Source organism: Aulonocara stuartgranti (genome assembly GCF_965226115.1).
Source record: "Aulonocara stuartgranti genome assembly, chromosome: 8".
In the NCBI taxonomy this organism is placed as follows: Eukaryota; Metazoa; Chordata; class Actinopteri; order Cichliformes; family Cichlidae; genus Aulonocara; species Aulonocara stuartgranti.
In genome coordinates this window covers 21,038,242-21,051,444 of record NC_138959.1, presented here as the reverse complement: position 1 = coordinate 21,051,444, position 13,203 = coordinate 21,038,242, and the positions used below count along the sequence as shown (strand labels likewise).

General features: G+C 40.9%; 2 protein-coding genes across 3 annotated transcripts; both read right to left on the bottom strand.

The window, feature by feature from the left end:
• Positions 1-5,746: 5,746 nt before the first annotated feature.
• On the bottom strand, positions 5,747-7,988 carry msrb1b (methionine sulfoxide reductase B1b). The gene is made up of 4 exons (XM_082544836.1): positions 7,788-7,988; positions 7,045-7,187; positions 6,817-6,934; positions 5,747-6,248 (listed from the first exon to the last, which is right to left on the bottom strand). Exons 1-4 carry the CDS (start codon positions 7,840-7,842, stop codon positions 6,232-6,234), a joined length of 333 nt encoding a protein of 110 aa, XP_082400962.1. The 5' UTR covers positions 7,843-7,988; the 3' UTR covers positions 5,747-6,231.
• A 1,047-nt stretch (positions 7,989-9,035) lies between these two features.
• On the bottom strand, positions 9,036-10,896 carry neurl2 (neuralized E3 ubiquitin protein ligase 2). Of its 2 annotated transcripts, XM_082544618.1 has the most exons (3): positions 10,854-10,896; positions 9,931-10,730; positions 9,036-9,314 (listed from the first exon to the last, which is right to left on the bottom strand). In XM_082544618.1, the coding sequence occupies exons 2-3, from the start codon at positions 10,693-10,695 to the stop codon at positions 9,162-9,164; spliced, it is 918 nt and encodes a 305-aa protein (XP_082400744.1). In that variant the 5' UTR covers positions 10,696-10,730; positions 10,854-10,896; the 3' UTR covers positions 9,036-9,161. The 2 variants fall into 2 exon arrangements, with proteins under 2 accessions (XP_082400744.1, XP_082400745.1); XM_082544619.1 differs by having other exon boundaries at positions 9,918-10,888.
• Positions 10,897-13,203: the final 2,307 nt, after the last annotated feature.

Below are 13,203 nucleotides of genomic sequence, written 5' to 3'. Positions count from 1 at the left end.
CAGACTGCGAAAACACTTTGTAAAGTCAAATGACCATCGGGATGAGGTTATAACAGATTTGGCATGACGCTTTGAAATATCTTTGATGATGCTCCAAACTTTAGGTGTGGCGCCTGAAGCACAAGGGTATTTACTTTCAGACATAGCATGTCCATGAAGGTAGTGAGTTGCACTAACAAAAACACAAAAAAACACAAAAAAAAGAAGGAAGAAAAGAAAAAAGTGTGCATCTCAGTCTCAAAGTCTTTGTGACTCAGATGGCAATATAGAAGTGACACTGCATTGTTGGAGTAACCCTTCAAGGCATCTATTTTTGTAGAAAAAAGCAAAATATTTTTTCTTCAAACTTTCTTTAGTACACAAGAAGGGGGTAAAAAATAGCTTATAACTATACAAACAAGTGCAGAAAGGCGAAAGAGACACGAAGAAGACCTGTAAAAAAACCTAAACACAGCCTTTCTGCTTCCTTAGGAATTAAGAGGATAAGGAGCAGCCAAGTGCTGCTAATGAAATGCATTTGATTGAGTGATCATTAGCAAATGAGAGCACCTCTATAAAAGCAGACATTTTGGCAGTTTGCTGGTCTCGAGCTTCCAGCTGCGTGTTAACACAACGTCAGGGAGGAATAACAGTGAGTGAGCAACCGTTATAAGACCACCGCCAAAAGAATCTGAAAGTCTGCCATTCTTCAGTGAGAAAGAAATAGGCATTCAAGACAGCTGTGAATCTTCCCAGGAGCAAACATCCCAGCTAATTCATTTGAAAAAGAAAAGAATCAAAGTGCTGCAATGGTCCAGCGAAACTCCAGACCTCAACCTGACTGAATTATTGTGGTGGGACCTTCAGAGAGCTGTGCACAAATGAATGCCAGCAAGCCTCAATTAAGTGATGTGATGTTTGTTTTTTGTTCCATTTTTTAGCATGTAAACAGTGCACAGTATGGCAAAATTCTGTATATATGCAGGATAAAAATGAGCATAAAAAGAAAAGTCTAAAGACTATACTTCGCAATGATGTGAGAGACTGATAAACTAAGAAAATGTTATTGCTGGTAAAGGTGGTTCTACAAGCTACTGAATTCACAGGACTGCATAGAGCGCTCTGAAGACTTTCTACCTACAGACTGCAAAAGCAACCGAAAAAACAAAAAACAGCATCGACAGACCAAAAAAAGATAAACATATAATAGATATTATTTAAAAAGTATGAAACAAATACAGAATCGTGACATTTTTGTTAGCATGCACATGTGTTTGAGATTTAAAGCTTCATATATAATATATCAAAAATTATAATGAGTTATTTTTGTTGGCATCTCAAATAGATTCATAGTGTGGGAGTCCAATATGGCTGCACCATTTAGCACATATATACCACATATTAGCAAACTGATAGAAATGCTATCTCTCATTGGGGGTTTTCCCATCTACTGAGCAAGTTGTTACCACCAAAACTCGTACTTTGACTTCTGGTACATTCAAAGTAAGGCGTTAAGGCAAAGTCTCTGACCATGCAATATATCATGACATGGACATAATTACAAGAATAAAATATTACAATAAAACACAACACTAAACTGCACCATCAAGTCATTCCTGCTCACATACTCCATTTTAAAATGCCTTCCTAATAGGAAGGATAAACATACCGCGATGCAGGTACAGGTAATTGTTTGTCGTCTAACAGTCGCCCCTATGGAGGAGGCATTTCTGCTGAATATATAACGGTTAAATCTAACTCTTTATCTAGATCGAGACAATAGAGTTTCACCGTCCCATAGCAAAACTGATATGTGGGTATGCATGTGCGTCTCGGCGTTTGTGTGTGTTTTGGCTCAGCAAGTGGCTCTAATATGCCCTAATAACCATGATGTCATCCACCTGTTTTTTGGCTCAGGGGCAGCGATGACTGATGGGACAATTTTGAATAATCATCTTATCTGATCTGGAGCCCGTGGGCTAGAAACCCAAAGAAAATAGTACCTATGAATGTGAAAAGTCGTCTATTCGGAAATACCCTTGGGATTTACTGCTTTGGGAAAAATTGGAGAACAAAGGTTTTTTCCATTAGGTTTCTCCAAAGTGCTGTGCAGAATGTCTGAAAAGTGTTTGTTTTGTAGACCAGAACATTTTCTTTTATAAAATACACTAATTTGGATTCATTTACCCTTTCAATTAAGCTGTGGTAGGAGAGCCCTCCATAAACTCCCCGTTTGTAATGAAAGATTCATCTGTACGGCCGGGGAAGAAAAGGTGTAGTTCTTTGAATACCCTTTCTTTTTTTTACAACACTGCACAGGTAACATATATTTGAGCTTCTTCACACCAGTACAGAAATGTTTTTTCTCACTGGATCAAACATTAGCTCGATCTTAAAATGTTTCAGGGCAGCCAGGTTAATGCGGCGCCTTTGCAACAACAGCGTGATGTCTGCCCTTCGGAGAGAGTCGCCATTAACCCGCAGACGTCCTACGTCCACACACCTCATTGAGAAAGCACTCTGTTTCTGTTTTGCGTCTTTCATTTCATCAGTGGTGAAACCCAAATGCAGCTTGATGCGTATGAGTCATGCTAAAGTTAATGATAGCTATGAGAAGATCAATTATTGCTGAATTATCTATCAAGTAGCTGTGCACAACATGCCAAGTGGAAGCCTTTTATGACGTGCAAAGATGTTCAGACCAGAAAGGTAGTTATCATATTTGTGGTTTAGAGGTGTGCAACTTTGTTTGGTTTCCTGCGAGATATAACTTCAGATCACTGACAGTAGTGTTATGAACATTTACAGATGCCAACTTTTAATAGAAAAATCCTTGTAAAACATGTAAGCACAGGCCTTTGTGAAGCAACTCTTTTTCTTGAGGGCAAAATTAGATGATATAGTGCCATTAGAAAACAGACATGTTTAGTCATATTGCAGAAAACGCCAACATAAATTAAAAGAAATATATATGATGACGTTTTTTTTTCCATAAACAACAAGAGGTGAAACTGTTTCTTTCTGTTTAGATTTTCATGGCCAATTACCAAATGTAGCATTGCGTCTAATATTAAAATGGTTATTATGTCTCAAATCAGACCCTTCTGTTGCCGCACTTTTATTTAGTACACTTTATATTTTGACCAGTGTAGTGTATCTCAAAAAATGGAAAGTTTGGCACTCAGTGGAAATGACAATTGCAGCATTTGACTGCAACACATTTTGTAAACATCTGAGATTTTTAAAGCCTCTGACCAAGAAACTAAACTGAAACAAGTGAAGATGGCAATTAAACACAAAGTAACAAAAAAAATGGCAGATGTAACATCAATGCCTGATAAAAACCTATGGATGTTATCAAGATAGCTAGCATTGGCATTGCAATTTAATAAGTATGTATGTCTGTTTGAATCTTCTTAATGTGTTGGCCAAAATTTCTGGACGAAACTTGCACAAACATAACCACACATACAGCAATTAATAACATCTCTATATCAAGTAATTGTATAATAAGTAATTGACGTGAAACAGTAATTTCACGTCAACATCAATCCAAGGCTTACAGGCTATATGTAGCTTGCAAAGATGATGAATCACTGTCACATGTATCTTTCTGTTGTGAATTTTTATAAACAACCAAAGTTTTTCTCATCTGAATATATACAGCAGCATATACATGAGTGAAACGAAAAAAGTGCTGCAGGCTAGTCCTCTTAATTGTTGTGAATAAGAGTAAGAAGTATGTAGTGTTCCACTATTAACTGAATTGTGTGTGAAGTCCTATTTTAAAGCCTTGAGATGAGCGTTTCTGGCTTCGCTATTTTGGCATTTTGAACTGCATGTGGTTAGCGAGGAGCAAATTTATCTGTGAAACAACATGCTCAGTAGCTAACAACGTTGTTAGCTAACAACGTTAGCCTGGATACTCCTCTTGGGGGGCTCCTTTCTGACACCTAGCATTAGTACTGACACCAGCATTAGTAATCCAATGGGATGCGGACGCAGTTTAAGAACATAAAAGATTTTGAGCAATAGCTGCTGACCGTAGTGACCCCCAGGAAACATTAGCATGCTATCACTGTTATTCCATGTTAGCATCATGGATAGCAGAACAGATGGGTACCTTCCAGATTTGATTACGAAAAAGGCGCTTTATTCTTTTCAACAGCCAGCAAGGGTAGACTCCTCAAGCACAAGTTGTTAGTCAGCAAGGGTGTAGCAAGCTTCTTTCAAAGATTGTCACATAGGCTTCCAAAACACTGAAATGCTAACACATAACAGGACTTCACTAACCATAAATGGATGATGTCTATGGTGGTTGATGCCACCTAGTGTTTAAAGATGACAATGAATAAGGAAAGAAAAAGATGATGCCCAGACCAAACTGGAAAGAGTTAGTCCCTTAAGATTTTTATGGAAAACTATTGTGGGAAATACGAGCAAATTTCTGCATAATATGAATGACTCGTTGAGGTACAAAGAGTGCATAAGAAAGAAGTCAATCATGACAGGAATGAACCACATGTCACAGCCTCGTGGAATATAACAGCAAAGATGATCCATGGGGCTCCTTTCTCTGTAATTACAGACTTCATCTCGGCTATCTGATGTCGTAATCACAGTCCCCTAGATGTATCTGCTTTTACCTTATCCTACAGGGCTGTACAGTATACCAGAGGCAGAGCATGACAACCACTGCCAAGAGTTATGGGTTTAACTCCTAGCGGGACCACCTCTGCTCAAAATGCTGTGCAGTGCGGCATCTTGGGTAAAAACATCCACCAAATAAGCTAAGTTATGTTGAAAGAATAAGCTGAGTGTCTGCCTGCCAAGACAACACAAGAGGAAATTCACTCAGCCGTAACAACCTCGGTGCAAGGTCAGGCTTCTCTGCCACTCTGAGGCCTGAATGCATTTGAATACCTTTGGCAGCGCGAACACGTGAAGTCGGATGGAATGTTTGCAGCTGAATATTCAAGCTGCGGACGGTGAGAGTTCATCGACATCTCCCAATGTTATGATGACCTCTCGTAATTGCACACTACAAGAAGTGATGTTTGGAAAGAAAATAGGCTTTAAACTTAACTTGTCTGTGGTGAGACCAATAAAATGGAGTTCAGTGTGTGTGTTCTGTGTATGTTTTGGCATGTACAGCTCCATGTTTTTGCACATAGGAAAAAAAAGAAAGCGAGTCGATGCATGTGACAGCAATTAGGTGGGAAAAAAATAATACATCTCTTTGAGGTAATACACGTCTGTGACATGGACGAGAGAGGGTGGCGACTGACACGTTTGTCGAGCTTTGTGTGCACGAGGGTGTATGTTTACTTCCTTTGTAATGATAGCCCTCAATCTCTCACCAGGCGGCCGAGCTACTCCTCTGAACCTCAGGGTCTTTGCCAACCCCCGGAACCCAGAGAATATGGCCTGCAGCTGGGCCTCAGAGAGCGCCTAAGCCCCAGCTGAAGGAATTAATGCCAGAGAACTCCCACAAACACACACACAGATTTCTGCCTGTGCATCAATCACACGTGTAGGCAGTATACCAAAGCATACAGTACACCGTTTGCATCATATAGGGGCAAATGTAGGGAATCCTCACTTGTGGAAAACAGTGAATGTCATGTGAAAGGACAATATCGCCATCTAGAGCTCAATCTAAAGAATGACAGCTCTACCACTTTGAAGGTAAATTTAAATAAGCAAGTTCATCCCTAATGTAGCTATGTTAAGTGCTGCAAATGCATCTTTAAAGACAAAGATGGACTCTATCAAATATAATTTATTGTTTGGTTTTTCCTTCGCATAAGCAACAAAACACTGGAAACTGGAAGAACAAATCAGCTGAGTCATGATTTGTTTGCTACTGCATGAATTTCAAGTAACACAACAGCAGGCAGACTATCTGGACTTTGGTGCATAGTCGATATTTTTAAATAGACAGCAGTCTTTGGAAGTGAAACTGCTTTCAAGTGTGTCTACTCACATCAACGTGTTTCAGCTGAGGAGAGTAAATGACTAAATGCACATTAAATATGAGGTGTTCAAAATATTTGAACCATCTTGTAAAGGAATATTTGCAGAGATGCGGTCCGAGCTCGGCGTCACAGGCCCGGTCAAAGATTCTTCAGTGGACAGGACGTCCCTCCGGGGCCTTTCTCCCATCCACGTCACCCACCGACCCAACCTGTTCGCCGGATTCGAGCCGAGCAGCAGGTACAGCAGCTGGACACGAAACACTTCACTCGCTCTTTACTGCTTGTCCTTACCTTGGACAGAGAAGAGAAACACACTTGCTGTTGTTTGATTGCATGTGAGGCTAAATCTGAAAAATGCTGATTCACTCTTACAGGAAGCTACCAGTCAAATCTCAAACATCGAGCACTTTGTGGACAACATCAGGACACACGAGTTATTAGACGAGAGAACCGGAACAGCATTTGCTACCTCAGTTCATTTCAGATTCAATAATATTGTACTTTAAATCCCCTATATTCTTCTAATAGCTATATTGTCAAGTAAGTGTACAGTTGATTCTTTTTCCTAATGCTTATCGAGCCTGAATCACCAGTGGTGAGTGGTTTTTGCAAGAAAGGATTGTTTCATATGTGAGAGAATCAACTGACCTCATTGTGGACAACGCTTATTATTTTCTGCTTTTAAGAGAAACAGCTACCAATTAAAACTTTTAACAGGGAGTATTCATTTCACAGCTTAACAAAGCATTATTGCTAAGAAGCAGGTTTTATAATATAGGTGAAGTGACCTTTTCTGCCTGCATGCATGGATTTTCCAAGGTTAACTTGTTATAAAACAGCAGTAAACACAGTTCTCTACCTTTTCTGGGGACAAACTTGAGCGAGTGGCTGAATATTCAAAAACGCGATATTCCCTCCTCTGGACCGTCATTTACAAACTCGTGGCCTAGTCCATTGCCACACTTGCCGCACAGGACCTGTGTACACACAACACCAGAGTGCACAAACCTCCCGTTGGAACCAACAGGTGACTGTAATTATGATTTTTGTTGCTGCAATGCACACTTTGCTTGGTTGTGACTCGGACCTTGTAGGCGGTGAGGGTCTCCATCATCTTGGTTACACTGTCCTCCCTGATGGTCTCTGTGAAAGCCGGCCAGGGAGACGAGTGAGCAAACTTGGACCGACTGGAGAAGAGCGGATGGTTACATTTGGAGCACACATACACTCCTGCAGGGGGACATGCAAAAAAAGCTTTGGTGCCTTTATTTATTTCCAACCTGCAAAAAGACATTCAATATAATCTAAAGATGTTTAAGTAGTTAGAGAGAACTGGGTTTATTTTGTTTTCTGAATAGCTGAGATCGTGCTGTTTTTTTGCACTTTTTTTGGGCTAAAATCCTTCCAGCATTGCTCCATATTCTACAGTTTGTTTGCTCATTAACAAAAACTAAAATCTGTGTGCTACAAAAATTCCTCCAAGTGCCATGACAACATCTGAAGAAATCGTTTGAACATACCACCCTTTAATAGCTGTAGCTAAATACTTGATTGGATTCTAAAGCTGTATCACTGCTTTGTTTTTACTATTACAGCAGCTTTATTCTATTGTGATCCTGGTAAAATCCAGCTACATTTATTTTATAAATGTACCCAGATTTTGCCACAGTACATCCTGTATCCTGCCACTGCGATGCTGCACAGGATTTACTTAATTTTACAGTCACATGATGCCTCAAAGTTCATTTTCATCCTTACTTATATACTACAGTCCAGGGGAGGTTACATCACATCACCGTTTACCGAATAACGGGACCGCCTGCTGCTCACCTGGTTTAAAATGATCCTTGTAGATCTCACCGCCGAAAAACTGACAGAAGGACATGATATTTGGTCTAAATAGATTAGCTGAAGGGAAAATTCTCTCTTCTAAGCTTGCTCGGTGTTTCTTCCTCCGTTTGGGAGCGATTACGGAACGTCTCCGGTTTCCCCTCCTCTCGTGTGACGTGATCCTGGCTTAGGATTTAACGGGAGCTCCGCCCACTGCCGTTATTACCACGGCCACTAGATGTCAGTGTCTGACAGCAGACGCACAGGTGGAGGTCGTGTTACTCCGAGTCTGATGTCTGAAACAGATGTGTTATCTCTAATTTATGTGTTTGATGGGCTGAGCAAACATTAACCAACATAACGTACCGGAAATGAAGCATCATATTTTCAATTGGAACCACGTGATACTTTTTAAAAATTCAATTACAGCCTTATTCATGGATGTAGTGAAGGAGGACATGCAGAGGGTTATGGAGGCAGATGAAGAAGAACTAAGAAGATTGATTTAATTATAACTTTCCACCACAGCCAGACTCGTTTTAACTTTACAAGGAGATTGATTGTTATTCTGAAATATGTAAATCTGAAAATCACAGTTCAGTGCAAAAAGTATCAAGCAACCCTTCATTTTTTTTTTTTTAGTTTGCTGGGAAACTGGGGAATAATTGCAGTCATCTTATTGGAACTTGTGCAAACATGGAAATATATAAGGCAAAAACAGATTGTTGACAAGTTTCCACTGAGACCATTTCTGACGAGGCTTCAAAAACTCATTGAAGAAAAAAAAATTGAAGTAAAGTGCAGTTAAATTAACTAGGTTGGGGCAACATATTCATTATGAGTAGGCCCTGTGCCTTGCTACAGGGTCTTTGCTGGATTTCTCCTACTTCATAAGGACATTACTTATAACTACTGTTTATCTGCCATAGTTTTTTTTTCCTCTGAAAGGCTACTAATGACAAAGTCTAAACATACAATTTAAAATGAATTCTTTGCTAAGTTCTGTATTATGTGTAGACACAACACTGGTTCATCCATGGAGTCAGAAAAAAAAAAGGGTGAAACGTGAACATGAATGTGGAAATGACTCCGTGTGACCAGATCATCACATGAATTTAACCCTCTGCTTGCAAGCAGCTGCACCGCAGCTGGAACAACTTTATTCATTACAGACACAGCGATGTGTGACACACCGATGCTCCCTGTGATGCAAACATTAAAACTAATCAATCAAACAGACACATAACAAACTATTTAAATTTACTTTACTTTGATCTTGTCATCTCAAACAATTCATGTCAGCTCCAAGTGAAAAGAGTGTAACGCTATAATTTATAAATGTCATCCAAATAAATATCAAATTCTTGATGGGACCTAGCACTTAAGTGATATCCACGTGTCCATGTGTCCTTCATTCATACTTGCAGTAGTGTTTGAGTGCCTCTGGCAGCTCGAGCCAGTCAATGGCCATCCTGTGAACAATGTGCTTCTGGATGGCCTTCCTACACAGTGTCTGCAAGGATGAGACTGGAGTGACAGAAAAGAGAAGAGGAAAATGACAAAAAATACAAAGTGTTTTAGCAGATTAAAGGCAATGGAGAAAATAAGAGATGAATAAAAAGCACTAAAGAATTTCTAAACATGCAAACTGCCCAGCTGTCCCTGAGCCTGAGCAACTGAAATTATTAAACAGTCATTAATATTTGATGGATGGTCAAATTACCATAGTGAAGCCCAACATGACAAAAAGGTGACGACCCTTTGGATGCAGAGAACAATCACGACAAGACACAACATGAACACAAAGAGATGCAAAAAGTCCAAAAGAGGCTAAAAACAGCCATAATCTGACTAAGAGAAGATAAAAATTATAAGCAGACACAAACACAACAACACAGAGACTCAAAATGACAAAAACTTGACACAACAGACTGCAAAGAGATGCCAGACAACTACAAAGAGATTAAATAACTACAGAGAAATGCAAAGTGACTGTGAAGATGACCACAAAGATGTTAATAAAGGAGCGTGTACACAATGACTCCTTTGTAGCTGTGTTGTATCTTTTTTTAGTGCTAATCAATGTCTGTGCCTTGCATCCTATTATCTCAAAATCATTCCTACACTCACATCCATACTCCACCTGGACAATCCGAACACACTTGGTAGCAGCAAATACATCCACCACAGCATAGAGAGGCCCCGCAGTAGAGATTCTCTTTGCAGAAGCTCCCATGTCCTCCCCATTAATGACTATGTGCATGTCAGCCAGGCCTTCTCCTCTAGGCACATACAGTACTCCTATCCTGCTGCGTCTGGCTGTGGGAGGCAGGGCGTTGGTTTTATACAAGTCGTCTAAAATGTGACTGTAGCGCCCGGGCCGGCTCCGACCAACCAGCTTATCTCTGGGAATTCGAACATTCTCGATGTACAAGTGGGTGTCAGTGAAGAAAGTCTTTGGTTTTCTGTTCCTGGCCGTTCGTTCATCTGCCTGATCTCCAGCCCCGTCTTCTTCCTCCCCTCGCCCAAGCCTCCGTCCCCCGACCAGTTCTCCCTGCCTGGGCTCTAGGACCTCAGCCTCCTCGACGATCTTGTTATGGTTGCGCGTGATAGCAAATATCCAGCTGTCCCCTAAATCTGTCAAGTTTGGAATGGAGTATTCAGGTACCACCTCTAAGCTCCTGGGGTCCCTGGCAGTCAGACCGATCCGGAGGTGGCCACACCATCCCAGCTCCTTATCTTCAATCTCTATTAGAAAAATCTCTCCAGGCTTCAGGGGGCATTTGCTAAAACAAACTCCGTTGGCAAAGCTCTCTACTCTTGTGGCCTGGGTTCCCGAGTGGTCCAGTCGAACATTGGTACCATGGATGGGGTGGAATTGCATGAACTGGTCAGAAACGGGCTCCATTTCCAGCTTTGGTTGCAGCACTTCAAGCAGCCACTCTGGATCAGGAAATGATCAAAGAACAAAAACCCCAGATGAACAGAGGGGTTAAAAAAATGAACAAAAGAAATGAACTTGCAGTGGTTTTAGAGTACACGTGGTCATTGTAGAGTCAAAACAACCTGCATGGACGTGGGACAGGAGCCCTCTCTGCTGATCTGCAGGCCACTTACGGAAGCTTCTGGTAGAGGGGCTATTTTTGAACAGCTGCACATGTCAACAGATGGCAAGATATGTGTGTGAGTGTGTGTTGAGGAGGGGGTGGCCAACACTCGCACGGCCACAGTCACTCACACGGCAGACACGGAGAAAGACAGGGACTGAGCAGGGGTTAGCTGGGGCGATGAAGCCCCCGGGGCCTGAGCGCTCATTTTTGATTTCACAAACCCACGTACTGAAGAAATACCAGCGTAATTATCCTAATACCATATGCCAGGCAGATATGTTAAAATACTGGCCTTTCATGGCTGCACTCTAAAAATAGCTCATGCAAACAGACTGGGATTTCATTCTTATGTAAAGCAGCAATTAAAGTAACATACCGAGGTAGACAGAGCCGTGGAGAATATGAAGAAGAATTACTTTTTTTTTTTTAAAGGAGGAATGTGATGAGCGGTTTTTTACTTATTATGTATAAATAAAAGAATATAATGTGAAGCTATCTGGTTCTTTAACCAGGTCATATTAGAGCAGTTATGCAACTGTGAAAAAAAAAAGAAATAAGATGTTAGAAATGAGCATTTAAACTAATGAGAATAAAATACGTCACTTGGGTTACCGTGGCGGCGAGCTCATCGTGGCCTGTGCAACCAAATGTTATGAAAAGCACGTTTATATATTCTTGTGTTGCTCGGCAGAGATATATGCTATGAGATACGACTTTTCTTTACTTTTTCCTGTGAATACTGCCTACATGAACTATTTCCATTATGCAGCTGCTGTGGTGGAGATTGCATAACTCCACCACAGCGATTGTCTTTTTAAGGGACTCAGTTCTTTATCTGAGATTCAATATCTGAAGGTTAATATGATAATGTGATGAAAAGAAGCTCTGCACCAGAAAGCTTAAAAGAGTGTTCTTCCAGGAAATAGCATTAAACAGAAAAATTTAACAAAATTTTAAATAAATAGGGGAAAACCTTAAAGTATGTTTAATACCTTAAAGCTATGCTTTACCATACTGCATGATTAGATTTACTTTGAGGCAAGCTTCCACCTGGTCTGTGTTTGAAAATGTCACAAAATCTGCACACTTCGTAAATACACTTATTATGAAGCTTTTTATTTTTGACCCAATGCACTTCATAGTGTTCTACTTTGGGGGGTCTAACATCTACAGTACAGTAATTATATGCTGTGCCAGCTGCCAAGTTGGTGACCCGCTTTCAGTCCTGTGCCTCCTGCTGGAGACGCTGATCTAGCATGCTGCTTTCACTCTGTGTTTGAAAGCTCAAGTGGCCATTAGAGAGTCTTTAGAAAATGACACTGCTAAAGAGAACTAATGCTCAAGCTTCACAGTGCAATAAAAAAACACCAATTTATGGTCTGACAGAAAGTCTGAGGAGTAGTTACTTCTTTTGTTCACATGCAAATGCCAATGGAGCTGCACAGCACTGTGGTGTGATCACAGGTCCTAATAAAGGATATCAGGACATCGTGCCAGTTTGGTCAGAAATATGCACAAGTAGACCACTGGAGGTTACTCTGTAAGGCTCTGGCAGTGCTCCTCCTCTTCTTGCTCGCACAAAGAAGCCAATCCCAGTCCTGCAGCTGGGTTGAAGCCCTTCTAACAGCCTTCACCTCACCTTTGTGTAATCACCCATCTCCTGGAATCTCCTCCACGCTCTCGAGACTGTGCTGAGAGCTACAGCAAACGTTCTTGCAATGAAATGCATAGATGTGCCATCCTGGAGGAGCTGGACAACCTCTGCAAACTGAATGTGCTGCAGCAATGACAAGCGCACCAGAAAAATGACAGTGACTAAGGACATATATTTAATTCAAGGAATCTTTTAAGTTCTCACAGGAGCAAAAACAAACCCTTTCAGGACTATTTAAGGACCCTCTGGTTCCATGACTCCACTCACTGCTCATATGTTAACACCAACAAGTTAAACAAAACGTGTAACGCCATAATACCAACAGAGCAGAGTTAAAGTAAAACAGAACCATGAAAATGACCAAACTGTACACAGGCTGTAGCTCTTCACTGAGTCTCCTCCTCCAGGCAGTGATGGATGGGGGTTACTGTCTCTTACCCCAGCTGCAGCCTGCAGGCCAGTCTGCCCCATTCCTCACGTTGTCATTTCTAGGGCTCATATTGTGTTTTATGTAGGCCAAACTGCACAGAAGAAGGGAGCCGTATTTATTCTTTCCTTTTTAGCATCGCATACAAGTCTTCTCTGGCATTTCACTCAAGCTAAACATACTCTTTTTAAAAATCGCACATTCCAGTATCAGTGTGTTCTGCTG

Bases quoted from the DNA above. Each gene is read 5' to 3' on its own strand.
- neurl2 (XM_082544618.1), bottom strand. From the start codon at position 10,695: ATGGAGCCCGTTTCTGACCAGTTCATGCAATTCCACCCCATCCATGGT. The intron at 9,315-9,930 runs GTGGAGTATGGA...CTGTCACTCCAG, and splicing joins AGTGTGTTCGGATTGTCCAG to TCTCATCCTTGCAGACACTG.